The sequence below is a fragment of the Poecilia formosa genome, unplaced genomic scaffold (assembly GCF_000485575.1).
Source record: "Poecilia formosa unplaced genomic scaffold, Poecilia_formosa-5.1.2 Scaffold382, whole genome shotgun sequence".
Lineage (NCBI taxonomy): Eukaryota > Metazoa > Chordata > Actinopteri > Cyprinodontiformes > Poeciliidae > Poecilia > Poecilia formosa.
In genome coordinates, this window is record NW_006800321.1 from 527,300 (window position 1) to 554,564 (window position 27,265).

Genomic DNA, 27,265 nt, shown 5'->3' on the forward strand with positions numbered 1-27,265 from the left:
CAGACACAAAGCTCTAGTAGTCTGGAACACTTTATTTTTTATATTTTTTGCATCTCTTTTTTGTTTGCGTCTTTTCTTTGTTGTATTTGTTTTTCTCGTGTTTGCTGCGCATTTGCACCTGTCCACCACCGTAGTATTTTAACGATTGTGTATTTTAGTTCTGCTGGGATCCATTTGGTTATATGTATTTGTTATAATTTGCATTGTGATCACTGTTATGTGTAGAATGTTATGGGGTTCCCTTGTCTGACTTTGCTGACTTCCACTCACATGTGATGGACCTGTCATGTGGGCAGGGGATCAGGAGGACCAGGACCGATGTTGATCTGACAGAACACCGCAAGAGCGGAGAGTTCAGAGCTGCAGCCTAAGGAATAGCGGCTCGCTCTTATTTCTAATAAACCCTGTTGACGGTACCACATCTGCGGTGTTTTGGCATCATTACAGTATTTACTTACAGTACACCACTTTAAAAGGTAACTACAGGATTGAAAAGGTAAATGTCCAGTAAAATACTGGTATCTACAGACCCCAGCTTTTTTTTTTTATTTTTTTTTTTTTACTTTTTTTTTGAATGAACGGTAAAAAAAAAAAAAAAAACTGGCGTCTGTAGCTACCAGTAATTTTTTTACCGTTCTTTCAAAAAACGGTAAACTACTGGCAGCTACAGATGCCAGAAGTTTACCGTTCTTTCACAGTGTCTATACCGTACGTGCATTGATGGTAATCTACTGTCAGGATTTATTACGGTACAGCTACTGTGCATTTACAGTAAACTTCTGCCGTCTATAGCTGCCAGTATTTGACTGTAAATTTACAGGATTATTTCTTAGAGTGTACACACGCACACACACATCTATATATATATAGGTTTTTTCATGTTTTCCAGCTGACGAGTTCTAGTTTAAGAGTGATTGCGTCCAAAATCCGATGCGAGATTCATCTGTGCTGCAGTGAATCTGTCTCTCCTTAAAGACATTTCTCTCTTCTTCCTCACATCGTGTCTTAGGGAAAACTTCAAAACAAAAACGGGAGATCTGGGAGGTATCTTACTTTGACAGAGTGAAATAAATAATAGCCATTGCCACCTGTGTAAACTCTGCTGGTGAATGTTATAACATGTAATATTATGATTTTTATAATATATATTGTTTCATTTCTATAGTAGTCTCTTGTATCAGATAATCTAAGTCAATGTTAGAGAATAAACTTTTTAAGATAATCTCGGTTTGCTTTCAGAGAGGGGGCTGAACACCAAGCACTATAGCGCTATAGCAGCTAGCATTAGCTGGTGTTTCGCCGGTGGACATAAATACAGTAAAGTAATATTCTAATCACAAAATATACACATTATGTCCATCTTACTTGCAAAAAGTTATCTGTTGAGCCCTCACGTCAATAGTCCGTCGATCTGATCAACAATATCTCGTAGTGCTGAGGCATCTTCTGCTGTTTTGGTTGAGCAAAGCAGGAGGGTCGTCCCTATTTTGTTTGCGTCTCTTTTTTGTTTGCATGTTTTCTCTGTTGCTGCGCATTTGCACCTGTCGGCCACCGTAGGTTCTGCTCTCGCACTTGGACCGCCGCTACGCGCTACTGGTAGTAATATTTCACATACGGAGCGCCGCTCAACCTCCAGCAGACACAGAACTCTCACAACGAACAGCTGCATAAAGCTGCAGCATGTAACTTAAAGAAAACGATTTAGATATGTATTAAAACTTTTGCTTTTTAACATTACTGTTAAATATTATTTTACTGATTGCAGGTTTTTCAGTTATCCTTTTGACTGAGTAGCTGCTGTGTTGTGTCTGCAAGTATTTTGCATGTTTGTGTAAATTAGGTGAATTTATTGCCAGATCACGTTTTAATTTTGTCAGATCACTTCGTAGCATTTATACCTAAAGCGAAAAATTAACAGCAGGTCCGGGTGATTGGCAGAGATCGGCCTCATGGGTGATCGGTATCAGAATCAGCAGCAAAAAACCTGATCAGAGCATCCCTAGTTTGTAGCCATTTAACAGTTTTTGCACATACATTGAGGATAAATGTTCCTCAAAATTAAAACCCAGATAGTGGAAGTAGACTGAAGAGAAATATGAAATGTGAGAAATATGCCCCATCGCATGTCTGCATAAAACATGGCAACAAACTTCTGACCAATCAGACAACACTTTGCACAGAGCTCTGGTGTAGATCGATCAGTGCCTGGTGTCGAGTCTGGCAGGCGAATGGTTCTCTGTGAACAGAATGCTCATAGAGAACATTTTGCTTGATCAATTTTCATTGCACGTCAGCATCAATGAGAGCCAATTTGGACATTCAGATGAAGTACTTTGGGGCCTTAAGAGCCTAGCCAGTTTTGGTTGAACAACAGTAATATTTAATTAAAAGGAAGTAAAAAGGAAATATGCTTGTTTATGGTTTTCATTGTGTTCTTTTCCTTGCACCTCCTCAGGTGTACTCCCAGAATGTCAACTCCAAAGGTGTTAAGCTATACTCAGGTGAGACCCAGAACCTCCCAGAACCTCCGCATCTCTGTTCCCTGGACTCCGGTGTGAGCTCCACTCTGCAGCACCCCACTTCCAGCCCTCCTGGTCCTCTGGACAACTGGCCGCACAATGGCAGAAGTACCGTCTCACCACTGGACAACCAAACCCCTGCTACCTCTACCTCCACCTCTGGCCAACCACAAGCTCCAGAGGATTCCAGCAGACATTTTGCTCCACCATGGCAACACCAGGGCTGCAATTATGCAAGCCTGAATGCATGTGACTTCCATTTTGCTAACCATAATGCTGCCATCACCTCTGCAACGCTGCCTCCACCTCGAAGGAGCAGTCTGCAGGCCTCTTCCCATGTTGACAGTGATGCACTCTACCACCACGCTCTGTCAGACTGGTACTACAGTCAAGCAGAGGCAGCAGAACACATGTCCCCCCGCCATTTAAGTGTATCTCAGGACTATTTAGCCGAGCCGCAGCTGGGTTCGGCACCCAGGCCCAGATTTATACCCAGCCCTACGACCTTTGCAGAACACCACAGAAGAGAAACTTTCCTCCATCATCAGCGAGCAGCAGCTGCTGTGCATGAGTCCTACTGGCTAGGGGGCTGTGGCACTGGATCGGGTACTGCTAGAAAGTCATGCTCAGAAAGTCTGATGGCAGCCTATGCCGACTATGAGCACAATTATGGCCGCTCTGTGGAAACACTGGCAGAGGCCTCGGCTCTGGTCTCACAACATTATGAACAGACTTCACCAAATTCCCAAATGACATGTAAAAGAGAACAGAAGAAGCAGAAAGCTCCAGGAGGACATGAACATAAAACTACAGTGACCCCCACTGTGTCACTCGGCCACATGCAGTCAGCTCAGCAGGTGGCGGAGCCTCAAACAAGACGGCTGGAAGAAGAGGAAGTGGTGGCCTACAGAAGCTACAGCCCCTCGTTTTACCACAGAGAGGGCCATCTCCTCCAGCAGGCCCACTCTTTCAGAGAGCCTGCTTACAGTGGCCCTCACCTCAACTGGGGGTCTGGCACCAGAAGAGACAGTGGTGCCTTTTCCCATCTCCAGTCTACTCCTGCACCTCTGACTTTAGAGGAGAAGACGAAGCAGCTAAGGGATGACAGAGAGGTCATCTCCTCTGTGTCCCCAGTTGAAGAGGTGGTCCTGAGGCAAAGGCCCCTGTTTAACTGTCAGACACCCTTTCAGGCTAACTCCTCTCCCACCATATCACCGGAAGCATCTGCTTGGATCCCTGCAGCCAGAACAATTCCTGTCTCTCAAGAAACTGGGTCCAGCCGCAGAGTTAACGGTAGCCTTGCCCATGCCTTTAATTCCCTCTCCTCCATTCCTTTCATAGGTTAGTAAGTTTTTCTCTGTCGCAAGCAACACACAGCTTTCCATAATACATGCAGAAGAATCTTCAAAATGTCCCAGATCATATCTTTGGTCTGTACAGTACATAGTATCTCTGGTCAGGTTTATGTATTGTCTTGTGGCATCATCAGTCTTTCTCAGAAGCCATGCTGTTTGTTGCTGAAGAACTCCATTATTTTTCTCCCCAATTACAGTGCTGTAAATATTTAACCTCCACATTCTGTTTCTGCTTTTTGGGGGGCCTTACATGTTTCAGATCAGCAAACAAATGTTAATATCAGACAAAAATAACCTGAGTAAAGTAAGATAGTTTCTATTAGTCCAATAATTTATTGAAGCTGCAATAGGTAACTTTTATAAAAATCTATTTTTTATGGTGACTAAAAGTGTTATATCTTTATATACAGTACGAGACAGATATTCTGCCTCTTCTCTGTGGTCCTACTGCTGCCTGCAAAAATACTCAGCTTGGTCAGAAACAACCAATCAGAACCAGGAGGAGGCCCTTGGCATGGTCCAGTGGTTTCCAAACTATTTCTGGTGGGGGCCCAGAAATAGTTTGGGCCCCCCTAAACTATTTTGGGGGGGATTCAAGTGTGTGTGAAAACCAATCTCTACATAAGGTAAAGGAGCACGAACATGGATACTATGGATACCATGATACCATGTTGATTTGATTTCTAGTCAGTTTGTTCTTGGAGTAATCTTGATTGGAAAGGTTCACTGCTGTTCCATGTTGTCTTTCTATTAATATTTAACACCTTAGATGGAGTAGCTTGTCAGCAAATAAGCAATTTCCCCTTGGGGATCAACAAAGTATAATCTGTTCTCTATTCAATTCTATTTCTATGGACAATTGTTGTTACTGTTTTCACTTGAGCTGCAAAGCCTTAACATAGGCTTTGCAAAACAATTTCAGACTTGTATTTGTCAGCTTTTCTCATTGGTTCTAACATTTCTTTAGATTTGCGGATGATGTTACTTTTTGGGATCCTTCTTTTTGTCAAACAGCTTGTACTTAAAATATTTTGTTATTGTTCTTCTTATACATGTCTGTAGCAGTGTGTGAAATTACTTTCAGCTTTTCAAACAATGTGGTGATCAAACTTGTTCACAATTTAACTATAAAACACTTCCCTTTTCCAACTGCCCAGAGTGTTTTGAATATTTAGTTTTTCCTTAAATGTACAGACTACACTCTGTATTTACTCAGGTTATTTTGTTAAATACTAAAATTTCTTTACTTATCGGAAAGATTTAACTTTAACACAAATCAAAAATACAAAATATATGCAGAGGAGAAAATATTTTTTCACAGCACTGTATAATTATTCCATTCCCCTTTATCTATGCAATACCAATTGCATAATATCCTTGAATCTTACCATGTGTTGCGCATGAGCACTATAAATCAGCATCTACAGAGGTAGAGGCCCAGACGGTGAACATTGCTAGAAACAGAACGTCTGTGGAGGCAGTAAGAGTTTCTGCAAGAGCAGAAACTATTGTTTTTTTTTTTTTGATTGTTTACTTTGCTGTCTTAACTGAAGCTGTAGCTTTAAAGAAAGAGGAATGACTGAGTGAACTATCAGGCTGCTCACACCAGAAAACTGAGAAACAGAAGGTGACCGTTGTTAAGGAAGAATATCTAAATAAGTTAACTTTGAAAAAAGTCTGGCTCTCTCTCTTCCTCTGGATCCCAGGTCCTCTCGGTGAGCCACAAGGAAAACAACAGCAATGCATGTTGACGTCACAGAATTACAGAGTTTAATCCAATATAAGACAACGCATAAACTTACACAGAAACTGCAGAACAATGGAGACATTCATTCATTTACCCGACATAAATGGAAAAGAAGAAAGAAAAGCAAAGACGTGCAAGGGACGTCTTTGGAGAATTGCAAGTGCAAATCTGATTTGTTACTCTATGTAGAAAGTTTTATCTTCTTTAATTTATTCAAATAAGGCGTATCTCTGCTCCTCCAACCAGGAGCTATCTCTGACCCTTTATCTGAAGCCAGGAACTCCTGCTGTTTTACGGCTTTTCACAGATGAGTGTGAAAAGCTAGAACTTCTCCTGTATTGTTTTCCCACACAGACAAAAGGCAGTTCAAACGATCCTAGCAAACCATCTGCTGGAACTACAGGTAACATAAAGGTCAAAAAGTCACAATACATTACTAATTTCAAAACCACAATTAGGCCATTTGAATCAAGACATGTTAAGTTTTAAAACTAGCGTATTTTAAATTTATTTTCTCAACACCGTCTAAATCTAAGTAAACATTTTACATGCATCATGGGATCACCTTCTCTGCTGGCGATGCAGCCATCTTAACAAACAAACTGTGCAGGATCATCAGTTTCTCTCTGCTGATGATGCCACCAACTGATTCTGTGTATAGCCTGCAAATTAAAAATATGCTCAGTTTCTAACAGTTTAAATAGTTCATGATCTTAACATGTTAGCAGGTTAATGCACCTCCTAACACAAATAAGAAACTGCTGCCAACAACCTCTGTGCTTTTTTCATGTCTCTGCTCCATCTTCTCAAACCCCAGTTGCTCGTGGCAGATAGCTGCATGTACTGGGACCCAAAGAAATGCATTTCATGTGAAACTGATCAGAAACTGGAGCAAATTAAAGAGCAGATAACCTAAAGAAGAAAACACAGAAATAACCACACCCAATGACCAAACACAGGCTTATTATTTATTCACTTTGAAAGTCTTCCTGTTCTGGAACCATGCTTAACTTTTAGGGATGATTTCTGCTTCCATAGAAGCTTCCCTTCATAGAAATTAACCAAAACCCACATGTGTGTTTTCTGAGTCTGTATGTTCTGTGTGTGATTGTTCTCCTGTCACCCTGTGTTGTTCACCTGTAACGATGGCCTTCCAGATTATCCTGTCAGTCCCAGTGTTGACCTCCAAGCTTGTTGTGTGTCGGCTCACTCTGTTGTGTCCAGCGGAGCCGGGGTCACCTTCACCTCTGTGGCCCCAGCCTCCGTCTTCCCCTCTGTCCGACTTTGCTTTCAGGACTTCAGTGAGTTCCACTGACCCTCTAAAGAAATGTCATCCTGTTCCTAACTTTGGGTTAGCAGAATAAAAACACATTCAGCTTTCCAGTAAAGATGATCCAATTCATCCCCGCATCAAAAACCACCTCACCGATCAGACTTCTGATAACATTATTAATACACTTGTATAAATTAGTGCTTTAATTGTTCTTTCTTAGTGTCACAATATAAATCTGATGGCAATCCAGAGAATGAATAAGGATAATGTGTCTCGTGCATGTCTAGTATCTGAAAGCAGATAAGTTTTATAAAAGACTTATCTGCTCTTATAAAAGGTAGATCATGTACTCTTGACTTATTAACTACTTAATAGTTATACAAGCAAATGCATCAGGTTTATTAAACATTTTTCTTGTTCAATCTCAAATCCATCAAAAAGAATCTGAAGGGTAAATTCCCCTTATCCAAAAACACTGAGAGGAACATATGAACTCACGCAACATGACACAATAAAATCTGATCAAAAATTGATTCTCAAATTGATCTGAAAGATCCATATTCCCATTAAAACACCTAGATATTAAATATTTAGAGCTGAAATAAATTTAACCAATATTATCAATTTAAACTCTTTGTTCTGCTTTGCTTCCTTCTCTGTGCCACAATCCGCGGACGTCTCATGCCATCCCCAAAAAGATAACGCCCTGGGCTTTTGCCCATATTGCTCATGTCAGAAACCACCACTGTCTGCACCATTAAACATAGCAAGTAAGGCAATGACCTAACGGTAAACAATGCTAAACTATGAACACTGACCAAGGAGCAACAAGCAAGAAATAACCAAGCTGAAGGCGCACACCCTGACTGTTCTCACCCTTCCTACCACTGCATGAAGCCAGGCAGCGCACAGTACTGTAATATCTACCACCATGACGGGTGACGAAAACCAAGAGCAATGAGCTTGCTCTTCCGTTCTTGTGCTTTATTTATTTGCTAATTAGATAAATATCAATGTATATAATTAAATAAAGTAATATAGCTACTGCTGTGTACACAGAGCATTACAAGAACAAAGAACGGCTCTCAATGAGGCTCCAGTCCTGAACGGCTCTTCTCAGAATTGAATCTTTCATGAATGTCACATCACTATATTGCAGACTTTGGTCACAGCGTTGTCCCATATATGTGACACGTCAGTCAACACCTCCGCACAAAAATTGAGCATAGTGAGTGACAACTTTTTTCATACAATTTTTCCCTGCACAGCTAGTTTTGCTAACATCACGTCAACAGAGCCTACCTTTCTTTGAGCTTCTTTTCTAAGTGACTATAAAAGTTAGACATAGTACCCACCGTCTGTGAAAGCGAAGATTTCTTATGATTTATGTAGCGGGATTCTGTTACTGATGATTAGACAGACATCTGCGCATATCTTGGGAGTGCTGCGAGCCAGATAAAGGGGGAGGCGATGGGTGACAACAGAAACACGTAATCAGTAAGTCATGTTATTGCTTAGATTTGAATCGGTATGTTTTGCATCCAGTGAAAACAAAGATATTAATAAATAAACTGTACAGTATGCTGGCAATTTAGTGATATTTCCGCAGTTGTGGTCTTGACTGGTCTTGAAATAAAATCCCGAGTCCTCAACGCCCGAGACCGAGACCAAATGCGGTCGAGTCCAAGACGAGACCATCAAGTGGTCTCGAGACCAAGACCGGTCTCGAGTACTACAACACTACCTACAAATGTTAAATACATACTGACGACTCGCCTGATACACACAGACAAAACTGCATTTACCCACTTTTTTTTGAGAAAAAGTTCATGCTTCCAACAGCCTCAGATTTGTGCGCAAGTAGTGTGTTTAAATGCTGGTGGAAAACTGGGTCATCTGATTTTTTATTCGGAGGCATCCTCTCAATGTTTGTTACTGTGCTTCTGCCAAAGTGGCAAAGACGTTACTTCGTTGGTAAACGGAATACCTCAGCACTTTATAATACTCAAAAATTATAGACATATTGTGTGTTTTTGAGCTGTACAGAAGTGTTTACATGTTTAAAACAAAATGATCACTAAGTTGTGGAATGGTTTGTTGGCTGGAAAAGCAGGCTGTTTTTTATGGTTTACAAATGTTTCAGATATAACTATCCAAAGTTACACACAAAGATGCGTGCACAGATTACAAATCCAGTATTACACACTCAGATATTCTGAGACTATTTTCTCTCCATAAAGTACTGGGTAGTCTACTATGTAAAGTACTAGGTGGTCTACTACAGTGGTCCCCAACCTTTTTATTACCACGGACCGGTCAAGACTTAGTTGGAAATTTTGCTGCGGCCCGGGGGTTGGGGGGGTGAACCGTCAGATAAGGCTTCTGCATGTTGATGTTCCCGCTAAAGTCTGAATATGCCCAATTTAGGTTGTCTTGGCCCTTTTATCGCAGCCTGTGGGGTTTTCCCTGACTGGGAACAAGAATACAACCTGCTGAATGTGACAGGTAGCCAATCAGAAAGCGTGGTTACGTAAGAACAGAGGGGAATCCTAAACGGCTGACATATCGAGCAACTGAGAGTCCGGTGGATATCAGAGATGATATGTGGAAATGTTTATTATTATATGTAAAGGTCATAATTATATATGTTTATGTTTATTCAGTTAAAAATGTTAACTATGAAAAATCATAACTCGCCTCCAAATCATAGTGCAGCAGATAGAGCGGCTGCTCCAGTCGTCTTTTATCCACCGCCTTTTCTTTTTATTACGTCTTTTATCTCTTAAAATGACTCCACAAACTGTCACTATTGCTTCTACATCGTCATCCGTGTTTGGTTATTCTAAATTCCCGTATGTTATGTTGGAGGTTTTACTGGATTATCCTCTGGAATCGGGACGTTCGTGACTTGAATCGGTTTGTGTTCCTCCTGCCTTGGACACACGAACCGATCGAACCTGTTGGACTTTTATCAGCTCTGTGATCACAGAGGTTTGGAGAATCGGCCGGACTTAACCAGACTTAAGACTCACAAGCTCTACTCATCTCCCCTCGACCACTGCCCAAACGCTCTCTGACTCTAGTCGCTATGGTAACGTTTACATATCCCTTCAAAATAAGATCCAGATGCGCCACAAAAACAAACATTTTACTTTTGTGAAAATTTTAACACACGATAATGACTAACGGAGCCCTGAGCTTGTTTCTCTGCAACGAGACGGTCCCACCTGGGAGTGACGAGAAACAATAACACCCAAAGTGTTGCTTATTTCCACAGCCTGCTTGGTCTCTACGAGGTGAAGCAGTTTGAAGCTTCATTGCCTCATTAGCAGCCGGTCGCCGCATGTTACGCAGAGCGGCTTGTAATGTGGGACTCACCTACCGGTCCGGGATAAATCCATCCTCCCATCTCTTCTCTGGGCCTTTTCCCCTTTGCAAAGAAACTTTCCAAAGACATCTGATCTATTTCTTACTCATTGTGCTGCTGTGGGCTCAGTGTTGGCGCGCAAGTAACCAAGAGAATCCGGTTAAAGTATTTTCAAAATAAAATATCCTCTGGATATTTTATTTTTAAATAATTAAAAACTGAAATTTTTAATTATTTCTTGCACGGACCGGTACCAATTGGTCCACAGACCGGTACTGGTCTGTGGACCAGGGGTTGGGGACCACTGGTCTACTGCACAGTCTACAATACAAGCTTCTTCATAGGCTATACTTCGCAGACAACTCTACCAAATGGAAATGCTTGTAGGTGGCATAGAGACCATAAGTCGCTGTAAAAAATTAGTTGCAGCTGTGTTCTTGACTGGCCTTGAGAAAAAAATTCTAATATCTAGCACAGCCAGGAAAAGATGGAGTAATAAGGTTGTCGAGACAAAGACTTTAAAAAGTCCAGAATACAGAAACTAGAGTTCTGTGTGTCAGCCACCAATCCATCTACGCTACCGTTGCTCTGTACGGATTTTCAGTCATCAGAACCAATAGGGATTCTAAGAAATGTGGAAAAAGTAGAGGTAGCAGTTGGTGTGTCCTTGGCCATGTCACAGTCAAGGCAGAGTTGTTGCCCTAATCTGGAGGTGTTGGCTGTCAGCCTGCATCTATCTCTACAAACTTCCCCAGGAGTATAGTCATGTGATCTCCATCTGTGTTGACATCCCTCTGAGGGTGGAGCCAACTGCTGTCTGTGAAAGGTTACATTGCGTCACTGCGCAACTTCGGTTGCAACATCCTGAAACCCTCATAATGTCTGGAGATTTTAATCATGTCACCTTGAATTCCATTCTGGCTGCTTTTCACCAGGTTGTCATCTGTCCCACCACAAAAAACAGGATAAATTGATTTACTGTACACCAATGTTAAAGGCTGTTGCCCGGCCCCCACTGGGCAAGTCAGAACACAACCTGGTGTACAGACAGCCCCAGTACATCCCCCTGGTCCAAAGTCAGGGTGTCTCCACTCACTCCATCAGAAGATGGACTCCTGTTTTCTGTTGTTGAGAGCATCATCTCTTATGCCGTCATCTGCTGGGGCAGCAGCATCAGAGCCAGGAACTAAAAGGGCTCAACAGTCTGATAAAAGAAGACTGGTTCTTTTCTGGGGACGACTGTGGAATCTCTGGAGATGATCATGCAGAGAAGGATTCTTCATAGGATCAAGAAAATTATGGACAATTCTGACCATCCTCTTCACAAGACTATCTTGGGAAGGCAGTGCATCTTCAGTCAGGGGTTTCTTCAGATTCAGTGCAGTACAGACTGGCGCAGAAGATCTTTCCTGCCAACAGCCATAACCATCTTCAATAACTCTTTGAAGAATCTAAATTAATGAGTTACGACATTTAATTTCCCTTTGGGATTAATTAAGTATTTTTGAATTTGTATTTGAATTTGAATAACTTTTTCAATAGGTTTAGCTATTATGCTACACCCACCACCATCACTACATACTCTGCCCCAGTGCTATCCTCCAGTGCATCCTCCTCCTTGCCAGCAGGTGCAGTCATTCCACCACCATGACCCTCTCCCCTCAATTCTATCCCAAACCAGCCCCCTGACCCAACCTCTTCCCCCAAGGCAGCTTAGTATCCCCTCTTCTCTCTCTCCTCACAGCCTCCTCCATGCCTTACAGCTGATCAAATGAGGACAGAATTGAGGAAGCTTCGACCTCGAAAAGCTGCAGGACAGAGTATCCCCTCAGATTCTCAAGATCTGTGCTGTCGACCTTGGGGAGCCATTACAACAAGTCTTCAGATTGAGCCCGCAACTTGGAAGCATGCCCACACTCAGGGACAGGAATGTTGTATGATGTCTTCTAAAGAAGAACAGGCCCAGTGAGCTGAATGACATCAAACTGATGGCACACATCACATCTGAAAACTCTGGAGAGGCTCTTCCTCATCCACCTCAGAATGCATGTAAAGCATGCTGAAGACCCTCAGCAGTTTGCCTACCGGGGAGAGGTTGGAATGGAGGATGCCATTATCTACCTCCATCGAGCCCACTCGCACCTGAACAAGGGAAGTGGCACCGTCACAATTCCATGCCTGGATTTTTTGAGTGCCTTTATTACAATCCAGCCCTCTGCACTTCAGGAAAAACTTACCAGAATAAGAGTGGATTCCTGCCTGGTCACCTGGATTTCCAGCTACAGACAGACGACAGTAGTGAAGATGAATAACATTACATCTGAAACTGTGGTCAGCAACACTGGAGCCCCACAGGGGGCGGTGCTGTCACCCATCCTCTTCAACCTGTATATTTCAGACTTGTGTTACAACTCTGAATCGTGTCCAGATGTACGCCAATGACACAGCGTACATTCGTCTTTGATGCCATCATGGGGTGCATCAAAGACAAAGTGAGGGACTTTGTTGTCTGGTGCCATAGAAACAGCCTGCAGTTAAACACTTCCAAGATGAAGTGGTTATTGACTTCAGGACCAGCTGGTCCAAGACCAGTTCGGATAGGAGGGGAGGAGGCGGAGGTTGTACAGACCTATAAATATCTTAGTCTGTGGCTGGACAACAAGCAACACAAAACAGCTCTATAAGAAAGGCCAGACCAGGATGTATTACCTGCAGAGGCTGAGATCTTTTAACATCTGTGGAAAGCTGCTGGGATTGTTTTACAAGTGTGTTGTCACCAGCGTCTTGTTATACGCTGAGGTGTACTGGCGTGGCAGTATCTCTAAGGCAGACCATTCCAAGCTGGAGAAACAAATTAGATCTGTTGGCTCAGTGGGCGGCACACCCACCGAGCCAACCACGGAGTTCAGTGGCTGGCTGACACTCTGCCTCTGGCAACAGTGGCAGAGAGGAGAACATTGCAGAAACTCAAGGCTATTATCAATCAAAAATTGAATTTTATTTGTATAGCACATTTCAGCAGCAAGGCATTTCAAAGTGCTTTACATCATGTAACAAGGTGGCCTTTTGCAGCTCTCAGCATCAACAACCAATCATTTCACAGGTGAAACTGCAGGCTTAAATAGTCCCAGCTGTGACAGACCAAACCGCTTCCAATTCACACGGGGATCTCAATTCACCAATCTCCACCTATTTAAATAAAATACCTTTTACTAAATACAAACATTTCCATTTACTTTTTTATAAATATTTTATGTTTTATAATGAAACACCACAAAAACCCATAAACAATTATCCCCCCCAATTTCCAATAGCCTCTCCCAGAACCTATAAATGGTGTCTGGACCCCCAGGGTAGTATTTGTCCAAACACCCTGGAGAGGACACAGAAAAGACAGGTGAGTCACTTCAGATTAGCACTCCACACCTAACAGATTATGCACAAACATTTGCTCAGTTTTACCCACCAGTAGCTCATTGCTCTGAGTAACAATTATCCTCCCTTCACAGGCAACCAGCTCACTTCTCAATGAGGAGCAGCTGTGCAGAGCCCAGAACAAAAGGCTACATGCTAATCACTAAAAATACTCAATACAATTAAAACTTCATGTGCAAATTATGTGCAAATCTCTGCTTAAAGTGCAGTGCTAAATTAAGTGCCTATTAATAAAGTGCAAAAAGTGTTTTTAAAGTGCTATACAGTGACTTAAGTAAAAATAGTCCCAGTACACATCATAAACAAAAACACAAAGTCATGCAACATAGAATCAACAATCAAAACATTGCATTAAGTGAAGTGGCATCACTAAATTCATAATTAAGTTTCAAATAAAACTCTAAACAGGTGGGTTTTTAGTCGAGATTTAAAGGCACTCAATGTTTCAGCTGTTTTACAGTTTTCTTGGAGTTCGTTCCAGATTTGTGGTGCACAGAAGCTGAATCCTGCTTCTCCTCATTTGGTTCTGGTTCTGGGGATGCAGAGCAGAGCAGTGTAGGGACTTTAAAACTGGTGTTTATGTGCTCTGTCTTTCTGGTTTTAGCAAGAACACAAGCAGCAGCGTTCTGGATCAGCTGCAGCTGTTTGACTTGTTGGGCAGACCTGTGAAGATGCTGTTGCAGTGATCAATGTGACTAAAGATACACACATCTATAGATCTCGTTGAGACATAAGTCCCCTGATCCTGGAGATGTTCTTCAGGTGATAGAAGGCCGACTTTTATGGTCAATGCCAGCCACCCTCTGCACACTGCCATCAGCAGCAAAGAAATCAGGTTCAGTAGGGGACTGCTTCTTCCAAAGTGCAGGATGAACAGACTTCCTTTGTCCCTCGTGCAATTAAACTCTTCAACTCCTCACTGGAGTTTGGAAGGAGGGCTAACAGGAGTGTAACAGAAACAGAGCATCTATAGTATTGGTATATTAGTGTATTAAAAAAACAAACAAAAAAATATTTATTTGATGAATGAGTGCTGTGTGGGAGACAGGAACTGCAATTTTCCTGAGGGAAAGTCCTAGAGGGATTAATAAAGTGTCTGTGATTATTTCCCTCCTGTTCTCTCCTTTATCAACTCTACACTGATTCAGCACTAAGCACATGCAGAGGTAATATGCATGTTTTTCCATGTCCATTTGGAAAGCAGAAAGGAGCAAAATATTCAACTTTTGAAACCCTTTGTAAACCCCGTAAACAGATGCCTAAGTTCGGGAGTTTACTTAAATATTCTTGGCAAGGGGAAACTCAAGGTTCCAATATATTCTGAGTTTTAACTGACCTAAGTAAAGTTAAAACTAAGTAAAGTTCATCACAACTTCACCATTATAAGCATTGATAATCCCAGGAGTCCTTGAAATAGAACAATAGTTGTCTAATCTCTCAGTAGAAGCCTTTTTCAGCAGTCTGGTCAGAATAGTGAAATGTTTGTGTGTGAATAATTGTCATGTCCTCAACCTCCATTGCCTTGTTGGAGTCGACATTCAGATATACTATCCAAAATGACCACACAGACAAGAGGGCTTACATTAACTCTTTACTCAAGCCAGTTGGAGTAGGGAAAAACTGATAAACATACAAAAGTTCAGAAATAATACACAGTAGCAAACAATACAGCACTTGAAAGTACAATAAATTTGCTCCAGAGAAAATATTTAGCTCAAGGCTATAAAGGTCCTTAAAAAATAAATACTGCTTTCTTACAAATGGCTAAATTATTCTTAATCAACAAAATATCCACTGCAAAATTGAATACATTACCAACAGTACTTTCAAAGACCGACTGAATCCCAGTTGCAGCGTTGCTGCGAGAAAACCATGCTTTGAATTCTCCTGCCTTGTCTGCTTTTAATGACATCATCAAAAACGGCAGACTCTAAAATGTAGTACCTAACTCCCGCCACTAGATGGCAACTACTGAACACTTTCATAGTATAAATCTGTGAAATGTCAACAAACTGACATACAATAATGATATTCATGGTCAGTTTCTTTATGCTACAATAATTATCTGCTGAACAAAGCTATTAGGGAAAATGAAACTGAACTGAAGTGAAAATTATATTCATTCCTAAAGTAATCTACCACAAATTAAATTAAAATTTTAATTAAAAATGAATTTAACTGAAATAATTTTGATTTTTTTTTTCCTTGGAAAACATTCAGAGATGACAGTTGATGTAAACAGGTCCTATATTGTTTGTCCTTGTAACTGGAGTTCCATAAATAAACTGAACTATATGTTTTGTCTTTGTAGGAAGCTTTAAAAGCCGCCGCTCCTCTTACCTGCTGGCCATCACCACTGAGCGATCCAAGTCCTGCGATGAAGGACTCAACACTTACAGGGATGAGAGCCGAGTCTTCTCGTGAGTTACAAACTTAAAAACTGAGACTCTACGAGTGAAAAGCCCATCTTCCTGGAACTAAGACTGGTAACCCCTACCTGCATTTTTTTGTATCTTCAGGAAAGGGTATTGTATGCTACAATATGCTACTGACCAAGAAACATACATTATAGGGCCAAAAGTATTTGCTCACCCATACAAATGATCAGAATCAGGTGTCCCAATCACTTCCATGGCCACAGGTGTATAAAATGAAACACATAAACATACAGACTGTTTTTACAAACATTTGTGAAAGAATGGCTCGCTCTCAGGAGCTCAGTGAATTCCAGTGTGGAACTGATAGGATGCCACCCAACAAATCCAGTGGTGAAATTTCCAGCCAACTGTCAGCTGTATTATAAGAAAATTATAAGGTGTTTGGGAAGGACATCAACTCAGCCAGAAAGTGGTAGGCCACATAAACTGACAGAGCGGGGACAGCGAAGCACATAGTGCAAAGAGGTCACCAACTGTCTGCAGTCAATCACTACAGACTGCCAAATGTCATGTGGACTTCAGATTAGCTCAAGAACAGTGCGCAGAGCTTCATGGAATGAGTTTCCATATTGGAGCAACTGGATCCAAGCCATACATCACCAAATGCAATGTAAAGCATTGGATGCAATGATGTAAAGCACACCACCACTTTACTACAGAGCAGTGGAGGCGCATTCCCTGGAGTGATGAATCTGGCAATCTGATGGACGAGTCTGGTTGCCAGGAGAGTGGTAATTGTTTGACTGCATTTTGCCAAGTGAAAAGTTTGGTGGGGGAGGATTATGGTGTGGCGTTATTCTTCAGGAGCTGGGCTTTCCCCTTTGTTCCAATGACAGGAACTCTGAATGCTTCAGCATACCAAAACATTTAACAGTTTAGAACTGGCCCCTTCCTCTTCCAACATGACTGGACAGGTGCACAAAGCAAGGTCCATAAAGATATAGATTGCAGAGTCTTGTGTGGATGAATTTGACTGCCTGTCGAGTTGAGTCCTGACCTCAACTCGATAGAAAACCTGTGAGAGGAACTAGAGTAGAGACTAAGTCGGGCCTTCTTTTCCAACATCAGTATGTGACCTCACAAATGCACTTCTGGAAGAATGGTCAAAAATCCCCATAAACTCTCGTAAACCTTGTAGACAGCCTTCCCAGAAGAGTTGCAGCTGCTCTAGCGGCAAAGGTGGACCATCGTCATATTGAACCCTATGGATTAGGAATGGAATGTCACTTAAGCTCATATAAGAGTCAAGGCAGGTGAACTAATATTTTTGGCAATGTAGTTTATATGTCACAATATTTACATTATATTACATGAAAAATGTATATAATTTAGATATTACACAATAGTTTTAATTAATGAAAGTTGCAAGCTCCAAAAAGAACTACTAAGAAAATTTAACTGGTTACTGACCATCAACACTCATCTCTCACATGCAAGTTAATACTTACAAATATCTCAGCACAATGTAATGAAGCAAATTGGAATTTTAAATTCATAAGTGGCTCCTAAACTATGTGAACATCAAGCCATGAGCTTACTGACTTCAAAATTAGAACGTATAATCAACACTTGGAATTAACACTTGGAGAACTAAAACCAGAGGAAGTTCACCTATGCTGTAAAGATTATTATAACTTTATGCTTTATTACTTGTAACCATGAAAAACATTTCAATACCAAAGGGTGATGATAAACCATTTTACTGACACTTACCTGATCTCTGTGGTACTAGTTAAGTTCTTACCTTCACGTTGAAGGTGAAGGTAAGAACCATGATATTTATGATGTTGATTTTATCTATGATTTTAGTTGCACTGTGTAGCATTTTGAGATTTTTTCTAATGAAATGTGCGGTGCAAATTAAATTGATTATTATTATTATTATTATTATTATTATTATTATTATTATTATTATTTAGGGAGGTAATATTTAGGGATCCGTAATATCCCTAAATATTACGGATGAATATTTAGGTGAACTTTATTTTTATTTTTATTTTATACTGATTTATCCTTAATTCAAAGTGTTTTTGTCTTTTATCTGTTGAACAGTAAATTGCCAAAAAGAGTCAAGAGCTTTTTCACTGATGGGGTGAGTTATTGTAACCACTTGTAATAATAACCAGGCCAGATGACAACATGAAAAACTCTTAACCTTCTACTTGAAATGTCAAGTCTTTGGACAGTTTGCGAGCCCAGGAGGACCCCCACTCGAAGCGCCACTCCACATCAGAGCTGGGTACCATCACCTTTAGTGACGTCCGGAAGGAAGGGTGGCTACACTACAAACAGATCCTCACAGAGAAGGGAAAGGTAAAGATCCGTATATTTTCAGGCAATTCGTTTTTTCAATGGAAATGAAAAATGAAAAAAACAAAAATACTTTTTTTTTTGTTTATTAAACCAACATCAGAAATTGGATAAAGGTTCGGTTCAGCTCATTATCCGATTTCTTATTTAGTGCACTAAAAGAAAATGGAAAAAAAACGAGCGCTCAATTTCAATTTTTATGATTTCCTTTTTGATAAGTGGTCTGACCCGGAAGTTCTCTCTGCCTGGCTCACACAGGGTCCATCAGTGAAACGATCTTGATCATTTCAAGATCTTCTGTCGCATACTGTAGTATTTTCTGCCATCCGCAAGTTAGTTTAAGTAATGCTCATGTGAGAAACAAATAATACTGGACATGTGGCCACCTAGAAAAATGGTTAGCCTGAGTTTTTAGTTTAGCTTTTTTTTATTTTGAAAGGCCAGAGCACAGGGGCATGAATTAACACACCAGCCTGCAGCCATATCTCTGTCATCTCTGGACCAGCAGCATGGCCTCTGTTTCACTTTGCCACCAGCAGTGGTAAATAGAGATAAAAAAAGTTTTTCTCAACTTTTTGTTGACACAAAACATTGTTTAAAGATGTTTTTAGGCGAGAAAGTAGTCCTCATAGCTTCATCTATCCACCTAGTTCATCCAAAATTAGGCTTCTTTGAAATATGCTCTGGAGTTTTTGGAGAAGCATAGCTCTGCTAACAGGGCCAAGCAGCTCCAAGTGGGCGGGTGGAGTGTGTCTTCCCTGCAAACTGCAGCCTGATCTGGTCAAGTCACTCTGTCGTATTCCGCTGCTTGTTATCTGTTTGTAGTGTCTCAAAGAGTGTTATGAAGAAGTTAATGTGTTTGTCTGCTATGTGTTCCTTTTATTCTTCTCTGGAGAGTTTGATACTTCTGAAGATATGTTCTTCTAAACATTGTCACAGTGTTTTCTTCCAATTCCAGTTATAATATCCCCTCACTCATGGATTTTTTAAATTGTAAATTCATAATTTGTGTTTTGTTTGTGCGAAATATATTCTTCCCTTCAATTGGCTTCTTACGTGAAGTGTGAACATTTTTTATTGTTTCAGGCAGGCAGCTCTTCAGGAGAGGCCACCGCTCCAACTCTGAATTTATAAGCAAAAAACATTAAAAGAATTATTTCATATTACATTTTTATCAACCTGTATCTAGCCAGTTGGTGCTTTATAACTGGATGATTTATTTACAATACTTTTGAGACACTTACCAAACTTATTTTCTCTTATCAGATTATAAACTCATGTCTTACAAAATAAACAGGAATAAAATGAATTCATAAAAATGTATTTATTAGTATGACAAACAAGCAGATATTCAGGCCATGTTATAGCATAGAGCAAGGGGGAGGAAGGATGAGCCACATGAGATTGTGATTGACAGCACTAAACCTCTCCTGCCACTGACTGGTTGTTTTTAGAGAGAACTGGGAGAAAGCAGAGGAAACGGATTTTTGACAGATTACCTCTCATACCAAAGCGACACAACATAATGACAGTTTTAAAAAATATGTGGGAAAAATATAACTATATAAAAGTTACATACTGCGGCTTTAATTTCACTTAGGAGAGGGCAGGTCAGGAGGGACGTGGGTTAGAGCTGCTGCTGAATGACTCGTATGTTAAGTGGTAAAAGGTACAGGGACAAGTTAAATATATGAATATGTTGGTAATTTAATTCATTAATTCATTAAATGCTAGTGAAATGGAGGCAAACAGTAGTCTGTAGCTAAGCTAACTATGCTGAATAGTTGATAATCTCATACAGTCTACTCACCTCTCTTGGAGAAAAACTGAGCTATAAATTGACACTCTTCCCTTTTTCTCTCTTTCCCTCTTTCCCTCTCTATTTTTTTTTGGAAAACCTGATTTTATAACTTTTCTTAGCACCATAGTAACTGCCACAATTGTTCATGTCTTCCACTGTCTGCTGATAACAGCATCACAGTGAAGCGCTCCAAGCAGGAATGAACCATTTCGTCCAAGGGGGGAGCGGGTTCAGGGCAAATATGGATGTGTGTTTTTTGGTCTGGGAGTGGGGACATAAAATTTTTACTGCTAAAAACAATCTTTGAAACTACAATATGATTAATTTTGTAATTGACAGGGTCCCAATTTTTTTATTTTATTTCTATGGACAATAAATAAATTGTGGAGGGCCCCCTGTTGTTGGGGCCCCTAGAATTGTCATCACTTTTCCCCCATATACCGCGCCCCTGTGTCAAGGGTGACCCCACCTCTCACCCATTGACCGCTGGAGATGGGCACCAGCACCCCTTACAATCACAGTAGGGATAAGCGTGTTAGAAAATGGATGGATGGATGGATGGATGGATGGATGGATGGATGGATGGATGGATGGATGGATGGATGGATGGAGTTTAACTCTGCTCAACCCATGTTCTACAACACCTACTTTGATCATTTCTCTGTTGTTCTTACTGTAGAAGCTAGGAGGCAGCATGCGGCCTTGGAAACGTGTCTTCAGTGTGCTTCGCCATCACTCCCTTTTCCTTTACAAAGACAAGCGTGAAGCCGTGCTGCATGGCGCCGGGGCAGGTGGCAGCCAGGATGAACATCCACCAGTCAATATTCGAGGCTGCCTCATTGACATCGCGTACAGTGGAACCAAACGAAAGCACACCCTGAGACTGACCACGCAGGACTTCTGTGAGTACCTGCTGCAGGCTGAAGACCGGGACGACATGCTGGCATGGATCAGGGTCATCAGAGAGAACAGCAAATCAGATAATGAGGTTAGAAGGAAATCTAGTCGGTGCACCACAGGTTTCACAAGCATACCCTGAAATCATTTAGGTTGTCCTTCTTTTCTAGGAGATTGGACAAGTTCTAATCAACAAGAAGCTGAATGACTACAGGAAACACAGGTCAGCGTACTCCATTATATTTAGCCAAAAGTCTTCCTCATCTGTATTACATAATCAAGTCCCTCCAGGCTGGAAGCTTGTCACAAATTCTAATTTGATCTTCACTTTTTACCTGAAGCCTTAACCTCTATTGGAGTCATCTTTCTATCTGCTGGAGATGCAAGGTCACCATCATTTGGGGCACAAAATGTTTCAGCAACTCAGGCTGATAACAGCCTGATCCCTTCACATGGACACTTTGGAGAAGTGAAATGCAGGCAAAAACTATGACCATCAAACTTGCCAGAGAGGAGGAGCGTGACCGTTTGTGAAAAACCTTTTACGGAAGAGGAGGTGATTAGGCGGCGCAGCAGGTGATGAGTGAAGATTACTGATGGTCAATAAACAATAAAATAAATCTAGCAACAGGAAAGAAACTAAAGTGGACATAGCAATAAACCAAGAGAGGATAATACTAATCAGATGAAATTAAATGGGAATGAATGAAGAACAAAATGCAAGAATAAACTAAGAAAAAACTAAAGTAAATATAGAGGAATAAACTGGTATGGCAAGACCGTTCGAGCAATAATTAATACAGAGGACTGTATGGCAAGAATAAACAGATACTATTTCCAGATAAACGGTAAAATAATATTGATGAAGTGCCATGGGTTTGTTAAGACCATATCTAATACTGAGAATAAATATAACTTACAGACCTATAAATCTATAAATCAATAGACAGGTCTGTATAAAGATATAATCCGTGTTTCTGTCTCATATTTGTATGGCATTGAAAGGACCTGGAACTTTTGTTTTTCCACTGAAAGCTCTGGTTTGCACAATAAATGCCATGTTGGTGAAATTTTATGGATGATACTCTGATGTCCCTTTCTCCTGAAGGCAGCACAGAGCTGCACCACCAGAAACACTGAAGAGAAGAAGAGTTATGATTAATGTAGTTACGGTTCTATCCATGTTTTAATGTTGCAGAGCTCAGTGGTTTTGGAAATAGTTCAAAGTTTAAACTGGCATGTTGTTCATCTTTTATCTGATCATTTTGTGCAAGATTTAACAACTAGAAAATGGCACAAAATAAGAATATTTCTTCCACTCTGATTGGCTGCTGTTAGACCTACTACCCTAACCCTAACCCTACTTTAACTTGAATGTTCATTGCATTTTTTGTAAACACCTGTGAAAATAATTTCTGTTCCCATGGCTTTTTTGTTCTCTGGGAAATTATTTTTGATAAATACAGAAACAAGCATAAAAATCAAAACATCTACAATAGTGATAGTAATATTAATGATAAACTAATGGTCAGTGCAAAGTAGCCTGCAAATTCTTTGGTGGGGGGCTGTGAGGGACCTGGATAAGGGCTAGGGGGGCGCTGGCACAAAAAAGGTTGAGAAACACTGCGTTTAAACCTAGCTTTGAGAACATTTCCGAAGATGTCATTTACTTTAGCTTTACCTTTGCAACTAGCTAAAAGAGATAGAGGGAAAAACACAGAATTATTTATTCTCAACAATACATATTTTGCTTTGGGTCTTATTCAATTACTCAATGTGTTTAGACTGCATTCTGTAAGACGTCCATGCATTGAAATGAGGAATATTCTGAACTATTTTTATAAATATGCCGACTGGAAACTTACTTCCTCTTTTTTTTCTGGAAGCCTGCTGTTCCTCTTTCATGGCTTGACAACAATCTTTCTGCCTGACTATGATTTATGATTAAATACAAAAAGAACTAGAAATGCAAGCAGTTTTAATGGGTTCCTCGCCCAACCCATCAGGTCCTTCCCCATGCATTGCCCCCCCTGCGCAAAGCCTCCCCGCTTACACCTCACCATGCACTTCCCATCAGCCTCAGCATTGCTGGCGCTCTGTCCGCGTTGACTGAGTCTGCAGTTTTTCAGGAGGTTTTTTGTCATGAAAAGTTTCAAATTCAGGAATCCTGAAAATAAATGCACTGTTCCGCCTAATGTGAGCCAACATCCTGCATTGATGTGCGATTGTGTCTTGTATCACTCCTTTCAAAGGACTGGCCGATGTATTTTGAACAGGAATTAATGCCAGAAATGTGAAACTGAGACAAGACAAAGCACAGTAAAATACTTGGTATACAAAACATAAACATTACTTTATATAGATACAACGGCTTATGTGGTTCAGTTAATCTTTAATTTCCCCATAGATGAAGTTAGACAAATTCAGATATGTTATTGGCCAAGACAAATGTGGATTTAGATTCATTATTTGGCCAGATAGTTACTAAGCTATGGTGGGAATATGTTACTATATAAGAAAAAAAGAAGAAAAAAAACAAGAAACAAATTAAGAAAACACTGTAAATCAATGTACTGAAAAAGAACCATAATAAGTCACTGTAATAGGATACATGCAGGTAGCACTGCATTTATCCACTACATTTATTTAGATGTCCTAAATGCTTCATATGTACCAGATAATTGGATTTGGCGCTTTTGTGTGGTCAAAAAGAATTACTGCACTATGGTGTGAAGATGTTTCTCTACAAGAAAAATCAACAAATCACTAAACAAATTTATCAAAAAAAACTTTTAAGTCATTATATGATGATACATGCAGGCAGCACTGTGTTTATCCAAATCATACCACAACCTAAGAGATAGTATATGTGGCCAAATAGGAAGACTAAAAGTATGAGGACCAATAGGATATATAAAGCTGTAAATTAACAAAAGATGTGGTTATTCTGAGTTAAAATCTGCAGGCATCCAGCTTGTCTTTTGTAGTTCAATACATTTTGCACAATTTCCAATTCGTTTGCACATGGTTTCTGTCAGGCACACAAATAAACTTATAATCATTAGCAAAATCTGTACTATATACTCATTCATATTCTTCCACCAACTTAGAAACAGGTCAGCCCAATAATGAGCAAACTAAATTAGACAACTTAGTAGCTTAGATAAAGTAGACAATTAACCCTAACCCTTAAAGAATACTCATATCTCCATAAATCTACCATTAAGTTCTCCCCACATTCAATGTCAATGTAAACATTCAATATCTTGTAAAGAATTAGCTAAATACAATAGAACTTGATCATTATTCATTTTAAACTACAAATAATAAAAAACACTTTAATGTTGTTTAATTACGGGTTGCCGCACACACACTTGAAGCTACCTTGAGCAGCTTTAAACCACCTGAAACTACTAAAAAGTCTGTTTAACTTCCTCACAGTCCTCATGCACTCAATTTCTGTGCTATCTCGCTCCTCTGGAAAGTCCCAGATTTTTGAGGCTTTCTTCTTTTTCTTTTGTTTTTTATTGGCGGGATGGCAACCGACTTAAGGTGTGTTTACCCGACCTATCGGACTGGAGTGTGGTCATTAATGATATTCAGAGGGAATTTAATAATACACACCTCAATGGTGTGTATGAGTGTGTAAATTCACACCCCATACACACTCATAAATACATGTATGTATATGTATGTACACATATACACACACATCCAGACAGACACATACATATATACTTTTAAAATACGGTTAAATAACCTAGTTATCTAATTAAATGATTTCTAACAGGTTGACCCATTTCCTAAAAGATTTATTGTAGAAAATCATTTTTCTTCTCTATTCAGTATTGACTTTAGATGCTGGCGTTCCTCTGAATACTTATTGCATTCTGATAAGACATGTTCCACTGTTTCTATCTGATTACAATAATTACAAGTCCCAGTTTCATGTTTCCCTATTTGAAAAAGAACTATTAAGTCCCATATGATCAATTCAAAGTCGAGATATGATTACTCCTTTTTTCCGCCTTCTAGTCATACAACTATTAAAACATTTTAATTTATATAAATGTTTGCCAATAACATGTTTATCCCATTGTTTCTGCCAAACCTGAAGGATTTTATTTTGAATAATAGATTTCCCCTCACTTTTGCTTAAAGGAATACATAAGTTAATATCCAGTTTCAAGGCCTAGTAAGCCAATGTATATTTACTTCTTTATTTTCCTCTATACCTACATGTGCAGGAATCCAGACAAATCAAAGAAGACATTTCATTATGTAGCTGAACTAATAGTGATATATACTTATTAATAAATCTAATCTACAAGATTTTCCAGATTTTATACTTAATAATGCAGCTTGACTATCTGATGCAAATCCTTAATGTCAAGGATTTGTTTCCTTAACATTATCATCAAGCAACCATTCCAAAAGTTATATAATGCCAGATAATTTGACTGTATAAACTGCTAGATAATATAATGTTCTCCTTTTAATCATGACTTTATGGTGTGGGATATTTACAGCTGCCCCTGTTCTGCCACTATTTTGATCTTTAGACCCATCTGTATATATAACTATGCTATCTTTAAATCTTTAAAAATAATTTTTAACTATAACCCATTCTGGAGCCTTTCCTTTAAAAAAATAAATGTTCCCAATTGCGAATCAACTATTGGATTGCCATTTGTGATTGCTGTTTCTAACATGTGAGGTTTTGATCAAGATAAAGTCACAGTTACATCTTCAAGTAAGTGGGATAAAATTTTTATCTTGTGTGGGTCAGTGCACCAATTGCAGTTTTCTCACAGATTACTGATTTTGATTTTAGCCAATACTATTTATTTTGAAATGTCACTAAATGTAGCAAAAAAAGTTGTTGAGTTGGTAATAGTGGGGTGACTATCATTAACTGCACACATAGAGACATGTGTGTAGTTACAGTTTGACTCTACAGTGAGAGTCAAACCTCTCTCACTGTAGAGCAGAAGAGGACAGTGGCTGATTTTTATACCTTTGCTGAGTTAGAAAAGATCGGGATAAGATCCACTTCACATGTGAATATCGGTTGATCACCAATCTCAAAAAATTAAGGAAATCAGCACCGATAAAAAGGCTCAATTTTGCGATGGTAGTAAAAATATTGTAGAGGTTGTAAAATTGGAAGTAAAATGTAGTAAATTCAACTCTAGGATTCCTGTATAAACCCTGGGTATGTGCAAAGTTTGGTGAGAATCCGATCAGCAGCTTTTGCATAGCAAATTTTGCAATTTTACAGCGCCACCTAGTAGTGAGTGTTGATGAATACTAGATAGACATGATCGATATCGTGTTTGTAGTTGGTAATACGAAGGAAACTGAATTTTTTTACCTTTCCAAAATCATGGCCAAATAAATTTTGCACCTACATATGTACGTAGTAATGTTTAATTGGGCAAAAAATAAAAAATTCACTGCAAAAACACCCTCTTGTAGGTGTGAGTCCTCATCCCCTGAAAAGAGAACATTCTCTTCTGGGATGCAAAGATGCAAATCCTGCATCATCAGCAGTCACAAAAGACTCAGTATAATTGTAAAAACTCCACTTTTCTCAAAAGAGCTTACTGAGGAGGCTGTGACGTGTGATGTGCAAGCTGTCCAAAACTTTCTGGATGCATATGCACAACTCTCAGCAGACTCTGCTTGTCCAGCTTGTTGATGGTGAAACAGATGTCCACAGTCTGGCATCTTTTGTTTATCTTTGCATGCAGGTTTCTTCTTACTAATGTAGCAAAAATAAGCCCTGCTATCTAACAGAACATAGAAAAGACTTGTTGATTTCCTGTTCGAAGTCACTCACTCAGTCATTTCTCATGGTTGTTGGATGATGTGTGTGCCCAGTAACAGTCTAATGGACATGTCATGGTGTAACCAGGATCCCAGCAGAAACCTTATAGTTGGTAGCTCACAGAGTAGGTCAGAGCATTTCCATCAGAATTAGTTTTATTTCATTCAGATAAGGTTAGATGGAGACAAACTTGCTGTGGTGACCCCTAAAGGGAAAAACTGAACGGAAAAGAAGGCATTTCCTCTTTCATATAAATTTCTAGTTTCAACAGTGGAAATCCCACCAGATGTGTT

The 27,265-nt window shown here is 39.9% G+C and overlaps 1 protein-coding gene across 3 annotated transcripts in view; it reads left to right on the forward strand.

The window, feature by feature from the left end:
- The first annotated feature begins 1,565 nt into the window (after window positions 1-1,565).
- Window positions 1,566-27,265, forward strand: part of LOC103154340 (rho GTPase-activating protein 23-like) — a 33,694-nt gene continuing 7,994 nt past the window's right edge. Inside the window, exons 1-6 of one of the 3 annotated variants that reach the window (XM_016662646.1) lie at window positions 1,566-3,860; window positions 16,008-16,116; window positions 18,187-18,226; window positions 18,310-18,453; window positions 20,925-21,233; window positions 21,313-21,365. In XM_016662646.1, the coding sequence (XP_016518132.1) occupies window positions 2,408-3,860; window positions 16,008-16,116; window positions 18,187-18,226; window positions 18,310-18,453; window positions 20,925-21,233; window positions 21,313-21,365 (2,108 nt within the window). In that variant the 5' untranslated portion in view covers window positions 1,566-2,407. The remainder of the gene's footprint in view (window positions 3,861-16,007; window positions 16,117-18,186; window positions 18,227-18,309; window positions 18,454-20,924; window positions 21,234-21,312; window positions 21,366-27,265) is intronic. The other 2 variants (XM_016662647.1, XM_007575588.2) reach the window with 2 other exon arrangements.